The 18,264-nt window shown below is 40.3% G+C and overlaps 1 protein-coding gene across 2 annotated transcripts in view; it reads right to left on the reverse strand.

The window, feature by feature from the left end:
• Positions 1-18,264, reverse strand: part of Myo1d (myosin ID) — a 300,654-nt gene that overhangs the window by 156,580 nt on the left and 125,810 nt on the right. For both annotated transcript variants that reach the window (XM_005076975.4, XM_021231130.2), the window contains exons 15-16: positions 15,656-15,822; positions 8,855-9,062 (exon numbers count right to left, since the gene is read on the reverse strand). In XM_005076975.4, coding sequence (XP_005077032.1) covers positions 8,855-9,062; positions 15,656-15,822 — 375 coding nt within the window. The remainder of the gene's footprint in view (positions 1-8,854; positions 9,063-15,655; positions 15,823-18,264) is intronic.

Below are 18,264 nucleotides of genomic sequence, written 5' to 3' on the forward strand. Positions count from 1 at the left end.
AGTGTTGTCATGGAGACAACATCTGTTGGGCTATGAGTGACAGGTCTCAAGAGAGAAGTGTCTGAGAAAGGGACCATCTCAAGTTAAAACAAAAGTGGTGAGGGAGAAACCGAAGCAAGCTGTTTTCCTGACACAGTGGAGAATCAATTGAAAGGTGTATTTAGCCTAAGAGAAGAAAATGAAGGTTCCCCGCGCCCCTTCTTTCATCTAACACAGGAAACATTTTCTTTCCAACGGGGAACAGATTTCTTTTAAGTAAATCTGAAGCATATGTACACATCTTGGCATAATTACATTTTAAAATTGGGATTCATATCGATGCACCAAATTGGTTGCCGTAGTAATGAGCTATCACCCAGGCAACGGGTTTGCTGCTCTTTCTGGAGAGCAAATCATCTGCATCCAGTGTGGGGGAATGGGTTGGGAAGGGAGGCAGAGGACACTTACTGGTAGTGGGGGGAGTGGGCTGGGGAAGGGAATAGATGACACTTGCCATATCTATGAGAAGATAAGAGACAAATTGATTTTGACAAGTCATCATTATTCTCCAAATATGCTTTTATCATTTTATTCACTAATTGGGTGGGAGGAGGGTGCTGAGGGTGTCAGGGGAAGAAAGTCTTGTGGTTTCAGTGTTAAATTTTTGCTGAAGCATTTTTATTTTTCTAAAAGGCTGTCATTTGTCAATGTGCCGATGCAGAGACATATTTAAATGGATCAGTTATTGGCTTACATCATAAATATCATAAATTTCCTTCAGAATAGTAAGATCAATGACTTATAATATGCAGGATAAAGTTTCAAATTTAGTAGCTGAAGTCTCCTAGATGTTACAGAAGATAAACACACCTTGGTTTCTTTATTAAGAACAAATCCTTTCCCAGACTGTTTTTGCTTCCAAGAATTATTAACAAATGTCCAATATACTTTCTTCCTGGAGGACTCTGTTCCTTGGATTTTGTTCTCCTGTATCCTGTGCTTATCCCAGTCTATTTTCAACACACTGGTCACTTCATATTTAAAAACTGCTATTTCCTTCTTCCCTTCCACTCCCACCTGCTTGCTGGCCATTCCCAGTTGAATGTCTCACACATACCTAAAACACAGCATGCCTACACTAATATCCTGAAAATATATGCCAGTGACCTCACCTTCTCTACCTTAGTCATTCATGACATTAGCTATCTATGACCCTAACTAGGAAGAATAGGAACCCCTCATTTCTGCCTCATATCAACTTCCCATTCAAACAATGGTCTGGGAATTTCCTCTTATCTCAGCTATTGTTAATGTGACTAAGGCCCTCATTAGTTTTCTCCAGAGTATAGCATCAGGCTTTTGATAGACTACTCTGCTTCTCCTTTGATACAGATCTATTTAAAATTCCAAAACTAACCACACTACCTTTCTCTACTATTTCCATGAAATATGGCAAGACACTAGCTGATAGCCCTACTGATAAACAGCTAAGCTTGCAAGAAAACAATGGGAAGTGAAGACAGAAGCATCCCCAGAAGCTCACGTCCCCCCTCCCTCTACCCCCTGCCCAAGCCTAACATATGCAGCAGAAAACAACAAAGAAAAACATTTTAGTAATCTTTGCTGTACTTAAAAATGTGTGTACCTCACCACAGGCCATGGGGGGCATTCTAACCCCTGGGGCCCCAACTGGACTCCAGAACTGCCCCCATCCTGCATCATGCATTTAAATGCACCATGGGCAGGTGGGCACTATAATGATCTCTTTGTAATGAGGAGGCATGGTTCAGTACACCACCAGAGTGACCAGAGTGGGACAAGGAGACCTATACACAGATCTGGGCCTAAAGAATAAAACATGGGCCTACCTGGTACCTTGCTATACCAGACAGAGGGATACTACTAGTGTGAGCAGAGGTATGGTATGGTGGTCCATGGGAGAGAGACAGATAGACAGACAGAATGGTCAGGTCCTGTGGACAGAGGAATATCTGAAAAGATGACAGAGGACGGAAGAGAGCTGAGATGGTGAGGGAGCTGAACCCTTGACCAGCAGCAGCACACAGGAAAGCTTGCCCTGCACTTTGTCTGGGCAGCACAGCAGAGAGGACCCTGCTGATGGCAGCAGAGGTGAGCCAACCCTGAGAATGTGACTGTGGGAGACCTAGCCCCACCCTGAGGTATGGGCTTGGGAGAGATGCCCTTCTCCCCATCCCCATCCATCAAGATCTAAGGCAGGTGGGAAAGCTGACCCTGAGGTAACAAGAGTGGGAGAGCTGTCCCTGCTCCCTACAACTTATAATACTTGGGAGAGCAGGCCCAGCACCTTGCCAGGTCAGCACAATAGAGCCAACCCTGTGTGTGCAGGTGTGGGTGAGCCACCCCAGAAATTGTGAGCATGGGAGACCTGTCCCTATTACTCATCTGTCTTGGGGCAGTATGGGTGGGGGAGAGCTGCCTCCCATCAATGTGTGGGGCAGGTGGTAGAGCTGACCCTGTGGTCATAAGAGCAAGGGGTCCCTGACCCCCACCAGCTGCAACACTAAGAGAGAACAGGCTCTGAATCTCACCAGGGCGGCACAATAGGCCAACCCTGTTAGCTCAGGGTGTGGATGAGTCAGCCCTGAAGTTTTAAGCATTGGAAAAGTATGCACAGGAGAATATAAGCAACAAATGTTTTAGGCCATGACAAAAACAAAACTCTCCTCAAGCCCCACTCAACTAGCAGTTATTAATAAGCAACCTTGGCAGATTGGGAATTTGTTGGCCCAGGTGCTTTGAGAAGAAAGTCATGAGCCAGCACTATATACCTCATTAGTAAACACTTGCATGCTGGCTATAAGACTGAGGGTAAGGCTATGTCCTCCTGGCTGCTGTGCTAGCTAGTACCCATCTGGATATATGAATGAAGGACAAGAGCTTTCTTCTAACACGGAAAGGGTCCCTTTCCTACTATATTAGTAGAAATAGATTTTCAAGTAAAATACAGACCCAGAAAAGCTAAGATTTTGGTAAGAATTTGGCATCCTCCCAAGCCTTTTTTCCTGAGCTTAGGTAGCATCTTTTCCTGAGCTCCCCTGGCTGTCACTACCTACTCCAGAGCATCACAATTCCTCCATCCTACTGGTCTAAGTGTTAACACATTTCTTTTGTGTTGAGCTTCTTGTGGGTAGAACCTGGTCTTGCTCATTTTCACATCCCCATTCAGATATAATAAACAAATCAATGTTTATTACTCATTAAAAATACTACAAAAATATAGTTACAAGCTACCGTTCAGTCTAAGGTACACTGTATTTCTTTCAACACTCGGGCAAGGTCATCAAGTACATATTTGTGAGCATGTACTTGTGAACATAGCAGAACAGACCAGCAACAGGGCTACACAGTAATGTACCTCCTCCCTGTCAGCAGCCACATCTTTCCTTTCCCATCCGTGGCTCACAAATGTCTTCTCCTGGAGAACACACCAGAATACAGCACTACTGACCACATTTCAGTGATCGTGTCAAGAGCTGACTCATGCTCCTCACATCAGAACTTTTCCCGACTTGTATTACCTCAGTCTATATGTTTTACATGATTCAGACACTGCTGGATGTCTATTAAGGCTATTTAACAAAGGAACTCTGTTAACTATTGGCTTCCTCAACATCACCTTTGTGGCTGGTTTTACAAACGTTCCTCTAAGCGTGTGAGTCACACCTGTTTTTCCTCACAGCAGGGAATCCTGAAGCATATCATATTGGGCAAGTGCAGTGTGTGGGTGGGAAGCAGGTTACTGGGTTCAAATTCCAGTTCCAGCACTCATCATCTATGTGACTCCATCTAGTTACTTAACCACTCTGTGGTTTCAGTTCCCTTAGTTACCAAAAGGACTTGTTTGAAAGGTTCTCATAATATGTAGCAGTATATAAAGTAACCAGAAGAGCATCTATCAGTCAGATACCATTTTAGGAAACTTTCTGGTTTGATTTTTTTTTGAGAAATAATGATTTTTGCCTTTAGTCTGAGAAATAACAAAGCATGTGGTTGGTTTCACATAGAAGGGAGAGGGCTTTGTTTAGAAGCCTGTGAAGTCCACATGGCTTCTTCCCTCACTTGACAAAGCTTCACAGTCAACAATACCTGTGAGGAGGGTGCAAATGGATTGCAGAACCAACAAAATCCTGGTTGGAAAATTATTCTATCTAGTCTGTCTAGTGGTTAGTTTACTTAATTCCACATACAAACCTTGGAGCCCACTTATAATTAACGGTGATATTATTCCTAGTTTTTGAATTCACAATCTTCATTGTAAGCTTATGTGTTAATGAGCCACTCTTAATTCTTCACAAGAGTGTTCTTGTAATGGGGGCTTTATTATAACCTAACAGGAAGAATGCAAAACACAACACAAATTTAACAAACAAATGCAAGAACATACAGATAACTGATGGCTGGGTGGACAGCATGGGACTAATCCAGACCCTGTGAATGTGGGTGTCAGTGAGGAGGCCTAGGTAATCTATGGGGCCTTGGGCAGTATTTATCACTGGCATACAAATGGACTTTGGCTGCCCATCCCATAATGAGGGATGCTCTCTCAGCTTGGACTCTTGGGGGAGGGCCTAGCCCCTGCCCTGGATGAAATGAAGGACTTTGGAGATCTTCCATGGAGGGCCTAACTTCCTGGGGATCCAAGTGGAGATTGGGTGGGGGCTTGGGGAGCATGGTGGAGGTGAGGGGGAGGAGGGAAGGGAGAGGGAGAGGGAGCTGGGACTGACATGTGAAGCATGCATTTTTCTAATTTAAATAAAAACATATATTGAGGGAAAAAAGGTGGGCTACAGAACTAAATAGAGAATTCTCAATAGAGGAGTCTAAAATGGCTGAGAGGCATGTAAGAAAGTGCTCAATATCCCTAACCATCAGGGAAATGCAAATCAAAACAACTCTGAGATACCATCCTGTCAGAATGGCTAATCAAAAACACCAATGACAGTTTATGCTGGAAGGGATGTGGAGAAAGGGGAACACTCCTCTACTCCCAGTGGGAGTGCCAACTCATACAACCACTTTGGAAATTAGTATGGAGATTCCTCGGGAAAATGGGAATCAGCCTACCACAAGACTCAGCAATTCTACTCTTAGGCATATATGCAAAAGATGCATATTTGTACAACAAGGACGTCTGTTCCACTATGTCCATAGCAGCATTATTTGTAATAGCCAGGACCTGGAAGCAACCTAGATGTCTCTCAACTGACGAGTGGATAGAGAAAATGTGGTACATTTACACAATGGAGTACTATTCAGCAGAAAAAAAACAATGAAATCTTGAAATTTGCAGGCAAATGGATGGCACTAGAAGAAACCATCCTGAGTGAGGTAACCCAGTCACAAAAAGAGAAACATGGTATGTACTCACTCATATATGGATTTTAGACATGCATCAGGGTAGTACCAGCCTACAGTCCCATTGCCAATGAGTCTGGGAAACAGAACCTTCCACCAATGACTGATGGAAGTAGAGGCAGACTCCCACAGCTAAACACTGAGCTGAACCCAAGGAACCCAGTGACAGAGAGGGAGGACTGATGAGCATAGAGGTCAAGACTGGGCTTGTTTAACTCACAGAAACAGCTGACCTGAACAAGGGAGAGCTCTTGAACCCCAGACTGACGGCTGAGAATCCAGCATGGGACTGATCCAGACCCCCTGAATGTGGGTGTCAGTGAGGAGGCCTAGGCAATCTATGGGTCCTTGGGTAGTAGATCAGTATTTATCTCTGGCATACAAATGGACTTTGGGTGCCCATCCCACAATGTGAGATGCTCTCTCAGCCTGGACTCTTGGGGAAGGGCCCTGCCCCGGATTAAATGACAGACTATGCCTCCCTGGGGAAAGGATTGGGGACTGGGGCAGGGGGAGGGGGTGGCTGGTGAAGGGCATGGGAGGAGGGGAGGGAGAGGGAGCTGGGATTAAAAAAATAAATAAAATATATGATAAAAAAGATTTGACAAGATAAAACATATAATTAGTAAATTAAAAGTAAGAAAATTATAGAATAGGTAAAATGGAGACACATTTTATTATGGGGAAACATAATAAAATACATCACTAAAGCTGACAAAGAAAAACAAAGTGAGTGTAAGAGGGAATGACTGTAGAACCTGGATGGTTTTCTAGGGAAAAACTTATTAAAACTGATTCTACAACAGATACAAAATAAAAACAAATCATCATAAAGAACAAGAAAAATATAGCTGCCAAGGTGACACATTTCTATAATCCCAATATTCTTCAAAACTGAGTATCAAGTTAGCATGGTCTACAATCTAAACCTCTGTCCAAGCAAAACACACACACACACACACACACACACACACACACACACACACACACACACACACACAAGAAAATGGAAAGCCTCAACAAAATTGCTGAGTTATGTTCACAAAATGCCCCTTCCAAATGACTTTCTAAGAAAGTGAACCTGAACAGACTAACTTCAAAGCCAGTTAACCTGTTTCAAAAGACTGAGCAAAAATAGTTTTGGATCTAAAAAAAGACAACAAAAAATTAACAACAAAACCATAAGAAATAATTGGGCATATACTTTCCCCAACACTCAGAAGACTGCAGCAGGATGGCCATGAATTCAAGCTTGAGTTACATAGTCAGATCCTACCTCAAAGATACTAATCAACAAACTAACCAACCAATAAGTCCACCACCACAAAGCCCATCAAAGATGAGCAACAAGGATCAAGGGAAACAACTTGAAGATCTGTGACAGGTGTACGAAAATAGTTTAATGTTTTGGAAAATAAAGATCCAAGGTCACATAATTCATAAGAAAGAAAATATAAGTGGACAAAGGCAATATTCAAAGTGTAATTGGTACAAAGAAATTGTTTGAGGGTTAAACAGAAATTTATAGTCTAGTTTAAAAGTTATTTTGCCTTCCAGGCAAAGTGAATGGAGTCCAACACTTAGAAACACCTTGGCAACTGTAAGGGAAGAGATAATTTTTATGTCTGCATATGATGCAATCATTTACCCAGGAAAACTAGTCAATAAATATAAGTTAAGAAACATTTCACTCTAGATGCAGAAAAACCAACACAGCCAATATTATTCTCTGCACCAACATTGCTATGTAGAAAATATAATAAATCCATACTAGCAACAAAAATAGTAAAGGATCTATGAATTAATCATGAATCCTAAGTCCTCTTTTGGTCGAAAAGCCAATGAAGATGATTTAAATAAACCTATTTGGTACTCATAACAATAAGATTTAATACTGCACAATTGTTAATCCTTTTAAATGATTCTGTAAATTCATTGTAATCCTAATAAAAATTACTGTTATGTTTAATGACCCCATTATATACATTAAAATTGATATTGTGGGATCAAGGTCTATATGTGGTCCAATCCTACTGTACACCCACACAGGGTTTCTTCAACGTTTCCTACTGTAAACACTATTCATCTGAGAAAGTTTTAGGTAACTCTTAGGTGTATATGTAAAATAGGCTTACAAATGAAACATTTAATCATAATAAACCATAGAGAAATTTTTTAAAAACAACTCTAATGAAATGGACACAGGAGCCAAAGTTCATTTATCAAGTTTTGTTATTGTTGTTTTTATTTTTTTTAGACAAGGTTATTCTGTGTAGCCCTAACTATTTTGGAGCTTAAGAGATTCCCCCTGCCTCTGCCTCCTGAGTGATGGGATTAAAGGCCTGTGCCACCACCTATTTTTTTTTCCAAAGGAAACTCAAGTCAACCATTCAAACAGCAGTTTTCAAGATCAAACATTCTAACATAATACAATTCAAGGATTCACTAATTTGATACATGTTGAAGAGTGAAAGTATTAAAATATTGTCTTTTGTGTAATTCAATAGTGTTTCTGTAAGAGCAGCAAACTTGCATGCACTTTAACACTGCAATTTATAGCATATGGTGATTTCCAATCTGAGCTGTTTGTTTCAGGCATCATTGGTTGATGGCGTGATGGCTTGTACAGTGCAACATGGGTGTGTCATGTGTTCAGAATCAAGGCTGCAGTAAAGTGTACAATGCAACATGGGTGAGCCCTGCCTCAAAAACCTCACATTCATTATATATTTAATTCTGAATTAATTCTTGGTCACTTCATGTTCAGAAACTTTTTCCTGTTACCAGAGTTTTTCTACCTGTTACACTCAGTTACAAAATCATGAATGGGTTATAATCCACAACTTAAGAAGCTGTGTACTAATAAGTAAAATCTGTGTGGCATTAACATAAAGACAGACAAATAGGAAAAGAACAGAACAGAGCACCAGGGAAAACACTATACCCAACCTGAAGTAAAAGTAACTCCAAAAATCAAAGGAAAGGAATAGACTATGAAGGGGGTGGTGTGAGAATATAATAGACCGTCAGACCTCCCTCCCTCCCTCCCTCCCTCCCTCCCTCCCTCCCTCCCTCCCTCCCTCCCTCTCCCCTCTCTTTCTTTCTTTCTTTCTCTTTCTTCCTTCCTTCCTTCCTTCCTTCCTTCCTTCCTTCCTTCCTTCCTTTCTTTCTTTCTTTCTTTCTTTCTTTCTTTCTTTCTTTCTTTCTTTCTTTCTAAGATTTACTTATTTATCATGTGTACAGTGCTCTGCCTTCATGTATGCCTGCAGGCCAGAAGAGGGTACCAGATCTCATTACAGATAGCTGTGAGTTGACATGTGGTTGCTGGGAATTGAACTCAGGACCTCTGGAAGAACAGCCAGTGCTCTTAACCACTGAGTCATCTCTCCAGGCCCACACACATTTCTTGAATCAAGAAAAACATTTAGCAAAGCTTTGAACATGCAAAGACCTTCTTACATATAAGGCACGAAGTTACCTTTTGTAGGAAGAGGACAATCCTCACAAGCATCTGTGCACGGAGTTCTTCCAAGGTGAACAATGTACGGGGTGTTCGAATGAAAATTTTGGTCTTCCCATAAGCTACATCATCCTGAAAACCACATTGTTCTATGAATATTTTGATAGCCTCTTTGTCTGAGGGAAGGTCATGGTTAGGCCAGGTGAATTCAGAGATCATCTTGTACCTGGATGGAGAAAGAACAGGGGACAACTCAAAGGAGGCAAAAGCTATCGTCATCTTAACAGGAAAACTTTTCATCAAGACTTTAGCCAACTCTAAGGAGAAGTGAATTTCTTTAGCCCGAAGAGATGAAGAAGAAAATCTCTTCACTAAAACATTCCTTCGTGATATTAATTGTTACTAAACTGGGAATGAAAGGGACTGCCTTAATCTTTGGAAGGCTATTCACCAAAAACTTAATAGCAATTACCATCTGTAAGTTGGTGACCTTGGAAGCATTCTTCTCTTTACAGACACAAGACAAGGATGCTTCCAGGATGGGTTCTCAACACTGCTCTGGAGGTATAAATAGCACAGTGAGGAAGAATAAAACTGACAATGCTTATGAGTAATATGTCCCTCTTCAAAGGAAATCAAATGTATCTTTGGATAAACCCTTTAAACTAGGAGAAAATTTAACAGTGTTAGGTAAACACATGAGAATGAATTGCATTTGTACATCTAAAGAGCTCCTTGCATTTGAGTCTGTCACAAAGCATCTCCTTACACCATTGCTTATTTCACAAGTATAAGACAGAAGTCACAAGCCACAACCTCAAAGTGATACTCCACCACTTCTACATAGTCTGTTTTGTTTGAAGCAGTCATGAGCTTCAGCAGACATTTAAGGGAGTCACACAGGGCATGAGGTAGAGCATCTAAAAAATCCTGCCGGCCACAGGGATTTCCCCCATACCCTAGGCAGCACTAACATGGAGATAAATTAAGTCATTTTTCTCTGATATTCAATCTGAATTTTACAGTAATTTGAGATTTTCTTCTCACTCAGGTTATGGAGTTATTTACTGATGGTCCTCCTAGTGATCACATTTTCCCTATTTCAACCATTTAAAGCAACACATTAGTAGTATAATTATATAAGAATACATTAATTATAATTAATATACATTAGTAGTATAAAATAAAGGGTTTCACTGAGATACTTTCATATTGCATACAGCATACTTTGATCAGTTCACCTTCCCATTCCCTTCCTTAAACCCCTTCCTCATCTCCTTTTTCTTCTGATTTTCCTTCTACTTTCATATCTTTTCTCATTCCAAAGTTCCCCAGATGAGAGAAAACAGGAAACATTTCCCTTTATGAGTCTGGGTTATTTCACTCAAAACAATCATCTGCAGCTCCATCCAATTTCCTGAAAATGACATAGTGTCATTCTTCCTTGTTGCCAACTACTAACCCACTGTATCTCTATGTTCTGTATGTATTCACCTGTTGATGGGCAGCTAGGCTGACTCTCTAACATTTTTTTTCTGTGAATATTGCTGATTCCTCAGAGTATACATGTCTGAATTGTGTAGCTGAAACATATGGTACTTGTATTTTGTTTCTTAAGAAAACTTGGTTCTGATTCCCCTAATATTGGTACTAATTTATACATCCACCACAATGTATAAGTGCTCCCTTTCTTCTACATCCTCACTATTTGTAGTTTGTTTTATTTTTTATATATTTTTATTCATTTTACATACTGACCACAGTTCCCTCTCACTCCCCTCCTCTCACTTTCCCCCAATCCATCCCCATCCACTCCTCAGAAAGAGTAAGGCCTCCCACGGGGAGTCAACAAAGCTTGGCATATTCAATTGAGGCAGGACCAACCCCCATCCCCAAATCAAGGTTTAGCAAGGCATCCCACCATAAGGAATGGGCTTAAAAAAAGCCAACTCATGTACTAGGGATAGATCCTGCTCCCAATGCCAGGGGTCCCACAAACAGACCAGGCTACGAAACTGTCACCCACATGCAGAAGGCCTGGTTGGGTTCCATGAAGGATCCCCAGCTGTTGGTCTAGAGTCTGAGCTCCCACAAGATTGGGTCAACTGTCTCTGTGGGTTTCCCCGGCATGATCTTGAACCTCCTTGCTCATAGAGGACAACTATCAGATTGGGGCAGGATGGAGTGATTCAATTTAGTAATTTTTTTGATGTCTTGGTTTTAAAATATATTCTGGATGTTGATCTGTCTGATGAATAGTTGACAAATATTTTCTTTTACTCTATAGGCTATCTCTTCCCTGTTGTTTCTTTTACTTCATATAACCTTTTTAATTTTATATCTTACCATGTCAATTTTTGCTATTATTTCCTAAGGATATTAGATTCATGCATAGAAAGTCATTGCCTATGATTATGTCATAAGTATCTTCCTTTTTTGATATGTGTGCACACACCAGTGTGTGCATATGTGGAAGTCAGAGGTTGAAGTTGGGTATCTTCCTTTATTGTTTTCTATAATATTTTTGTTTTTAAAATTAAGGTCTCTTGGAGACTAGGGAGATGACTTAGTGGTTAAGAGCACTGGTTGCTTTTCTAGAGGGTTCAGGTTCAATTTCCAGCACCCACATTGAAGGCTCACAACCATTTGCAACTATAGTTTTAGCAATTCAGTGCCCTCATCTGCTCTTAATGGGTATCAGGCATGCAAGTGGCACACAGATATACCAGTGGGCAAAACATCCATATAAATAAAGTAAAAAATTATCAAGGGTTGGAGAGATGGATCCTCAGTTAAAAGTATGCACTGTTTTTCCAGAGAGCCTGAGTTCAATACCTAGTACCCATATTGTTACTCACAACTGTCTGTAACTCCAATTCCAGAGGGTTTGATGCCTCTGGCCTCTTCTACTCATGCACTTGCACTTAAGTGCACAGACACATACAGACACATACACAGAAACACACACACACACACACGAATAAGAATAGTAAAAACATTTTTAAAAATAATAAAATGAAGTTTGTAAACCTGGAGCTTGCTAGTTTATCCAGAATGGCTTCCCAGCAAACTCCCAGGACCCTTCCTGTCTAATCCACTGACTGACAGTATTGGGAGTACAGACATAGTACACTGCCACAATCAGCTTTACATTTGTTCTGGGGGCCAAACCCAGTCTTCATTTCGCCAGTGAGCCATCTCTTTATCTTTATATCCTGTAGTATGTTGCCTAACTTAAAAGATTTGGCTCTTTGATCCACTTTGAATTGATTTAGTATAGGATGGGAGGCAGTCTCCTACAAGTGGATATCCCGTTTCCTATTTGTTAAAGATAATGTTTGCAGCACCTCAGTCTCCTCAGCTACACAGAATGAGGTAAGATATTGTTTCCCAAGGTTGCCAGCTTGAGTAACTTAAAACAAACATATAAAATGCTTTAGAAATGTACCTGGTACACAGAAAAGCATTTTTTAAAACTCACTGACTATTATTATGGTTCTCTTGAAAAGTTTAAGTATCCTAAAATCTCTTCAGCATTTGGTCATTTCTTCAGTTTGTGTGACTAGTGCTTCGTCAATATCCTGTCTTTTCTTCTTGTACTGATCTTAAAATGGGCCTTGCTTTCCTTACATCAGGTAGAGATGTGGCTACTTGTATTGGTCATTATGCCAACCTCCTAGCCATGTAGCTACACTGACACAGTTGGGATTCATTCATTCTCACTCACTCTCTTTAGGTCTCTTTATGTAGCTCAGGCTGGTCTCTAACTCACTCTATGGGCCAGTCATGGATAATCCTGATTCCTCAGCCTCCCAACACTGGGATAACAAATGCACATCTCTACACCTAGCATGGGATGGCTTTTTAAAAGGCAGCTCAAGCCTCACTAGATTGTCTTTGCTTTTAACTTCGACATTGGGTTGCCTCTGCATCTTCATATCACATTCAGGAGTAAGACACATCTTTAAGGTTCACTGAGAATCTCTCTCTCTCTCTCTCTCTCTCTCTCTCTCTCTCTCTCTCTCTCTCTCTCTCTCTCTCTCTCTCTCTCTCTCTCTTTTGATTCCCTATCTTGGCTGTGCATTTGCTATTTCAAAAATTGTTTAGTGTGCTTTCTGTTGCTGTGATAAACACCATGGACAAAAGCAATTTAGCAGAGGAAAGGATTCATTTCAGTTTATATTCCAGGTCACAGTCTATCATTGAGAGAAGTCAGGGCCAGGACTCAAGGCAGGACCCTGGAAACAAGAGCCATGAAGGAATAATCTCCCACAGATGTGCCAACTGGACAATCTGATCTGACAATTCCTCAGCTGAGGCTCCTTCTTGCCAGGTAACTCTAGGTTGTATTAAGTTGACAATTAAAAACTAAACAACACACACACACACATGCACACACACACATTTTGCACTATTTGAGGATGTTTGGTGGTAGGAATGGGGTATTTAATCTTGAGCCACTAAGACTACTGTGTTGGAAATTTATAGGTTCATGGGGGATGGATGTCACTCTTTATCCCTCTCTAATTTTTTTGAGACAGGATCTCTCTTACTGAACCTGGGGCTTGCCATTTTCATCTAGACTGTCTGGACATTGAGACCCTGGGATCCATCTTTGATCCTTCTCCAGCACTGGGGTTAAAGATATATGCACTGTACCCACTTTTGCATGGGTGCAAGGTATCTGAACTCAGGGTCTCCCATTTGCATGGCAGAAACTTTACCCCTCATTTACCTCCTCAGCCCCTCATATGTTCTTTTTTTTAAAAATCTTTCTATTTTTTCATTTGAGTATTAGAAAATGTATTCTAAGCTTAGCATTTCTCCATGCCTCAGATGAACACATAAATACCTTCTGAGTTGAAAGTTAAAAAGTCCAAAAGAAGACAAAAGGTAAATAGGTAAAGGTCCCTATTCACAGAATGCCTTTTCCCCTCAAGCCAAGTTTGCTTACTGTTTGGTTACTTCAACCACTCTTATGGCTTCCATTGTACTTCAAGATAGCACAGGCCCCTTTGATAGTTACCATTCTCATGACACTCTAATATCTAACTTCTGCTGATTTTCTGTACATGACAACACTGTAACAGATAAATTGTTAAAATTTTCTGTGTAATAATAAAGATGGATTATAACTCTTTCTAATGAAAGAACTGGACACTCAAGACTGAGAATGAACACACTTCCACTCCTGAAAACACTCCTGCCATACAGCCTATAGATCTGTGTGATTTCAATAGGAACAATGGATCAGTTTTAAGCACAAATTTTGATTACTATAAAATTGAACTCCAGTTTTCCAGGCTATTATTCTATAAAGTTTTATTCATTCCATCTCAAAACATCTCCTTGGTGTGATCTCCCTTGTACACACATGGCTGAATATTAGTGCTGTGGAGAAAACTCATCAACACTAGGTAGTTTCTCATGTTTATAATCTTGTATTTCCAACAGGCCCTCTTCTTTCTGATGACAAAACCTATGGAACAAACCCACTTGTTTCCACCCTATAAAACAGTAGCTCTCAACCTGTGGGTCAAGATCCCTAGAGTCTCTGTATCAGATTCATAACAGTAGCAAAATTATAGCTATGATTGTGGCAATGAAATAATTTTATTGTTGGGGGTCACCACAATGATGAACTGTATTAATGGTTTACAGCATTAGAAAGGTTGAGAACCGCTGCCCTAAAAGAAGTGTTCTTTCTTACTTTCCATCTATCCTCCTCTATCACTTTTCCTTACTCAAGATCATGCCTCACATGTCATCAAGAGAACTGAAGTAGACAGGAACAACTGACAATGACACACTTTCTCCAACAAGGCCACATCTATCCCAATAAAGCCACACCTCTTAATCCTTTCAAATAGAACCACCCCCTAAACATTCAAATATATGAGCCTATGGGGGCCACTCTTATTCAAACTACCACACCCATAGATGCTAGAAGTATGACTGAGGTTCTCTGGGAGACCAGTAAGTGCTCTTAACCACTGAAGAACCTTTTCAGCCCCTGATTTAAGTTGTATGTACTTACTCACTTTTTTTTTGGGTGTAATCTATATAAGTCCAGAATGTGGGAAATGTTTCATAGACATTTAAAATAATTAAACTGACGAAATTGAAAACATTTTTAAATTCCTAGTTGCCAAGTGTCACTGTTATTACCAGCCCTAAATCAACAGCAGTACTATATCACACTGAATGGCTCCTATTCTCAGTGCCTTTTATTCTTCATCCCAGTTATCCAGCACCCTTCAAGGTAGTTACTACTTCATCCTCATTTCACACACAAGGAAACTGAGTCACAGAAAAGAGTCATACAACTAGAAAGTGGTAAATCCAATATTCAAACCAGTTAATTTCAGATCCTCCACACTTAAATTATAATGATGATAATTACTGTATCAGTAGTGATAGTATTACTGAATATCTATTATAGGCAGGGGATTTGGACTTTTACTTAATTCTCACAACAACCATTCAATGACGCTTTTATATTCATTTTATAGATGCAGAAATAAGATCAAAGAGGTAAACATCTGGCTTAGGAACAAGTGGGAAGTAAGTATTGCAGTAGAGTCCTATGTAAGACTCCAAATCGTGTCCCTCCGTGCATTTCCATCAAAACGACTGAACTCTCTTCCAGGATCTATAATCTACAAACTCAGGAACTCTGTAGACTCTGGAGAAGTTTCTCATATGTACAAGCTTCTTTGACTTCTGTTCCTTAATAGATGCTTGCAGATGGCCTAACATGGCTGCTGTATCATTGTAATTCTGAGTGCAACTGGGTTCTGAGGCACATTCTACCCTTACCTGTGAAGAAACTTCTCATAGGTCTGGCGGAAGGCAAACCCTGCCCTGCGTACTCTCACATTCTCCAATAGTCCAAGGTATTCCACCTGATGGCGGCAGCGCTCATCATCAAATATCTGTGGGGACTTCTTGTCATTTGGTTTGATGCAACGTACATAATATGGTTCCTAAAAAACAAAAATAAAATAAGCAATGATGGTATTCACTGCAGACTTAGACAAGAAATGTTATAAAACCATCTATAGGCATTAATAAGTCTATGAAAGAGTCCCCACTAGAATTCTCCCCTCTATGCTAGTTACATTTTGTACCAGGCATTATATTACAGCTCCTGTTAAATATAAAGCCATGCTTTGCATAGATACTGGTACAATGAGGATAATGAATAAATTATCACTGGATGGATCGAAGAGGTCAAATATATCCCACTTGTAAGAATAGTGTCTTTCTCTTCTCTGAATCCATTATCCATCAGACACACAGATGCACCTTAATTAAGATAGAGTCCTACGCAGTTATATTATGTAGTTTTGAGTACTGTGGAGGGCTTGAGATGACAAAGGGTAGCAAATGATTTAAGAAGTAGGAAAGTTTTGGGGAATATGAATTGATTTGCAATTAAATAAGTTTCCAATACCTAAAAGAAAGCTGTTATTATATATTTATCATGCCCTCTACACCATAAAAAACAAAGCTGCTGTTTTCTTCCTTTTTGCCAATTCTGCTGTATTTGCTTCCTGTTGTTGTTGTAGCAGACTATGACAAATTTAGTGGTTTAAAATAATACAATTTTATTATCTCACAGCTATGGAGGTTAGAAGTCCAAAATAGGTTTCAGTGAGCCAGCATCAGGGTGTTATAGAATTATTACTTTCAGGGACCTTGGAGATAGCTTGTTCATCTTTTCTGGTGTGGTGGTAAGTCTTGGTTGTTAACTTGATTGGACTGAGATGCATCTAGGAGACTATAAAGTGCATTTCTTCACATTGTGAGGGTGTTCAGGGGGAGGATTAACAAAGGGGAAATGGGATCAGCACACCCTTAGAGGCTGGGGGCTTGGTCTGAGTAAAGGGCACTACCCATAGCACTCTACTTCCTGGCTGCCATGATATGAGCTGCTCTGCTCTACCATGCTTTCTGTCATAAATAAAGCTTGCTTCTTTTCAAGTTGTTATGTCAGGTATTTTGTCACAACTGTGAGGCTGGACTAACATATCCAGCTCTTAGAGGCCCACATTCTTGGGCCTCCCCTCCGTCTCCTATACAGCAATGGCTAGTTGAGTCTTCTCATGCCAGCTCTCTGCTTCTTGACTCTCTTCCCTATCAGAGGGCTTGGTAATTATATATTGAACCCACAAGGATGTCCTTGGATAATCTGACTTTAGGGATTGCTAATAAGATCTTAATTTATCCTTTTCTGTGTACCATAATCACATGGATTCCTAAATTAGGCCATGGTCATCCTAGGGGTAGGGGAGTTGAAATCTATGGAATAACAAAAGTAAATAAATATGGCATAATAAAAGGCATGAAGAGAAAATTATGCAGCCAATGAGTTAATTGGCAAAACCCTGATTAAAAACACAACACTTGGGCTTGGAGGACGTAATGATGTATTGGGTGAATGGTACAGCCTTACTCCTTGAGGACAGAAAGCCACTGTGCTTGGACCTTACTTCCAGCCTATTTATGCTTTCATCTGGCTGTTTGTATCCTTCATAATAAAACTTTTATCATAGGGATAGTATTTCTAAGTTCAGTGAATCATTATAACAAATTATTAAATGTAAATAAGGGTCTTCAGGAACTCCAAAAACTGTATCCAAGTCATACAGAAGTGTATCCAAGAGACCTCACTTGAAGACGGCATATGAAATAAAAATTAGTCTTACTAGCAACTTGTCCTTTAACTTGTTGGACTTGAAGGCAAATTTGGCTAGTAGTGTCAGAAGTGACTTTGATTACAAGATACCTAGCAGGTATCAGGGTTGGTGCTACCAGGTCATGCCATTATTCTGCCTAGCATACCTGTCTTTATTTTAATCTTGTCATTGATGGGAAAGTGAAAAACACGACATGACATCTGTAGCATATACAACTAAGAGGTAGGTGTCCTTGAATCAGGGCTGACTTTGTGACTTGCTTTACCAATATAATTCAATACACAGAAATGACACTAGTGACATCTAGAGAGGTATCCATAATAGACATTGCCTCTTTAGACAAGCCAGACACTACATGAATAAAGATATCCAATCATCTAACCAAGTCATTTAAGTGAGATCATCTTAGACTGTCCAGTCCTAGCTTACTGATCTCTGCTTGTTGAGCCCAGCAGAATTGCCCATCCAACTCACTGAATCATGAGGGATAATAAGTTGTGGTTTTCTTAAACACTATATTCAGAGTAATTTGTTATGCACCAAGAGATAACTGATGGACAGGCAGTGGTGGTACAGTCCTTTAATCCCAGCACTTGGGAGGAAGACAGCTGAGCATCAGCATTCACCTTTCCTCTCTGTTTCTGACTCTCCATGATGTGAACTAGTCTGTAGTACCAAGCCTTCCCCACTAAGATGGTCTGAATCTTCAAAAACAATGAGCCCAAA

The sequence above is a fragment of the Mesocricetus auratus genome, unplaced genomic scaffold (genome assembly GCF_017639785.1).
Source record: "Mesocricetus auratus isolate SY011 unplaced genomic scaffold, BCM_Maur_2.0 Super-Scaffold_100007, whole genome shotgun sequence".
Lineage (NCBI taxonomy): Eukaryota > Metazoa > Chordata > Mammalia > Rodentia > Cricetidae > Mesocricetus > Mesocricetus auratus.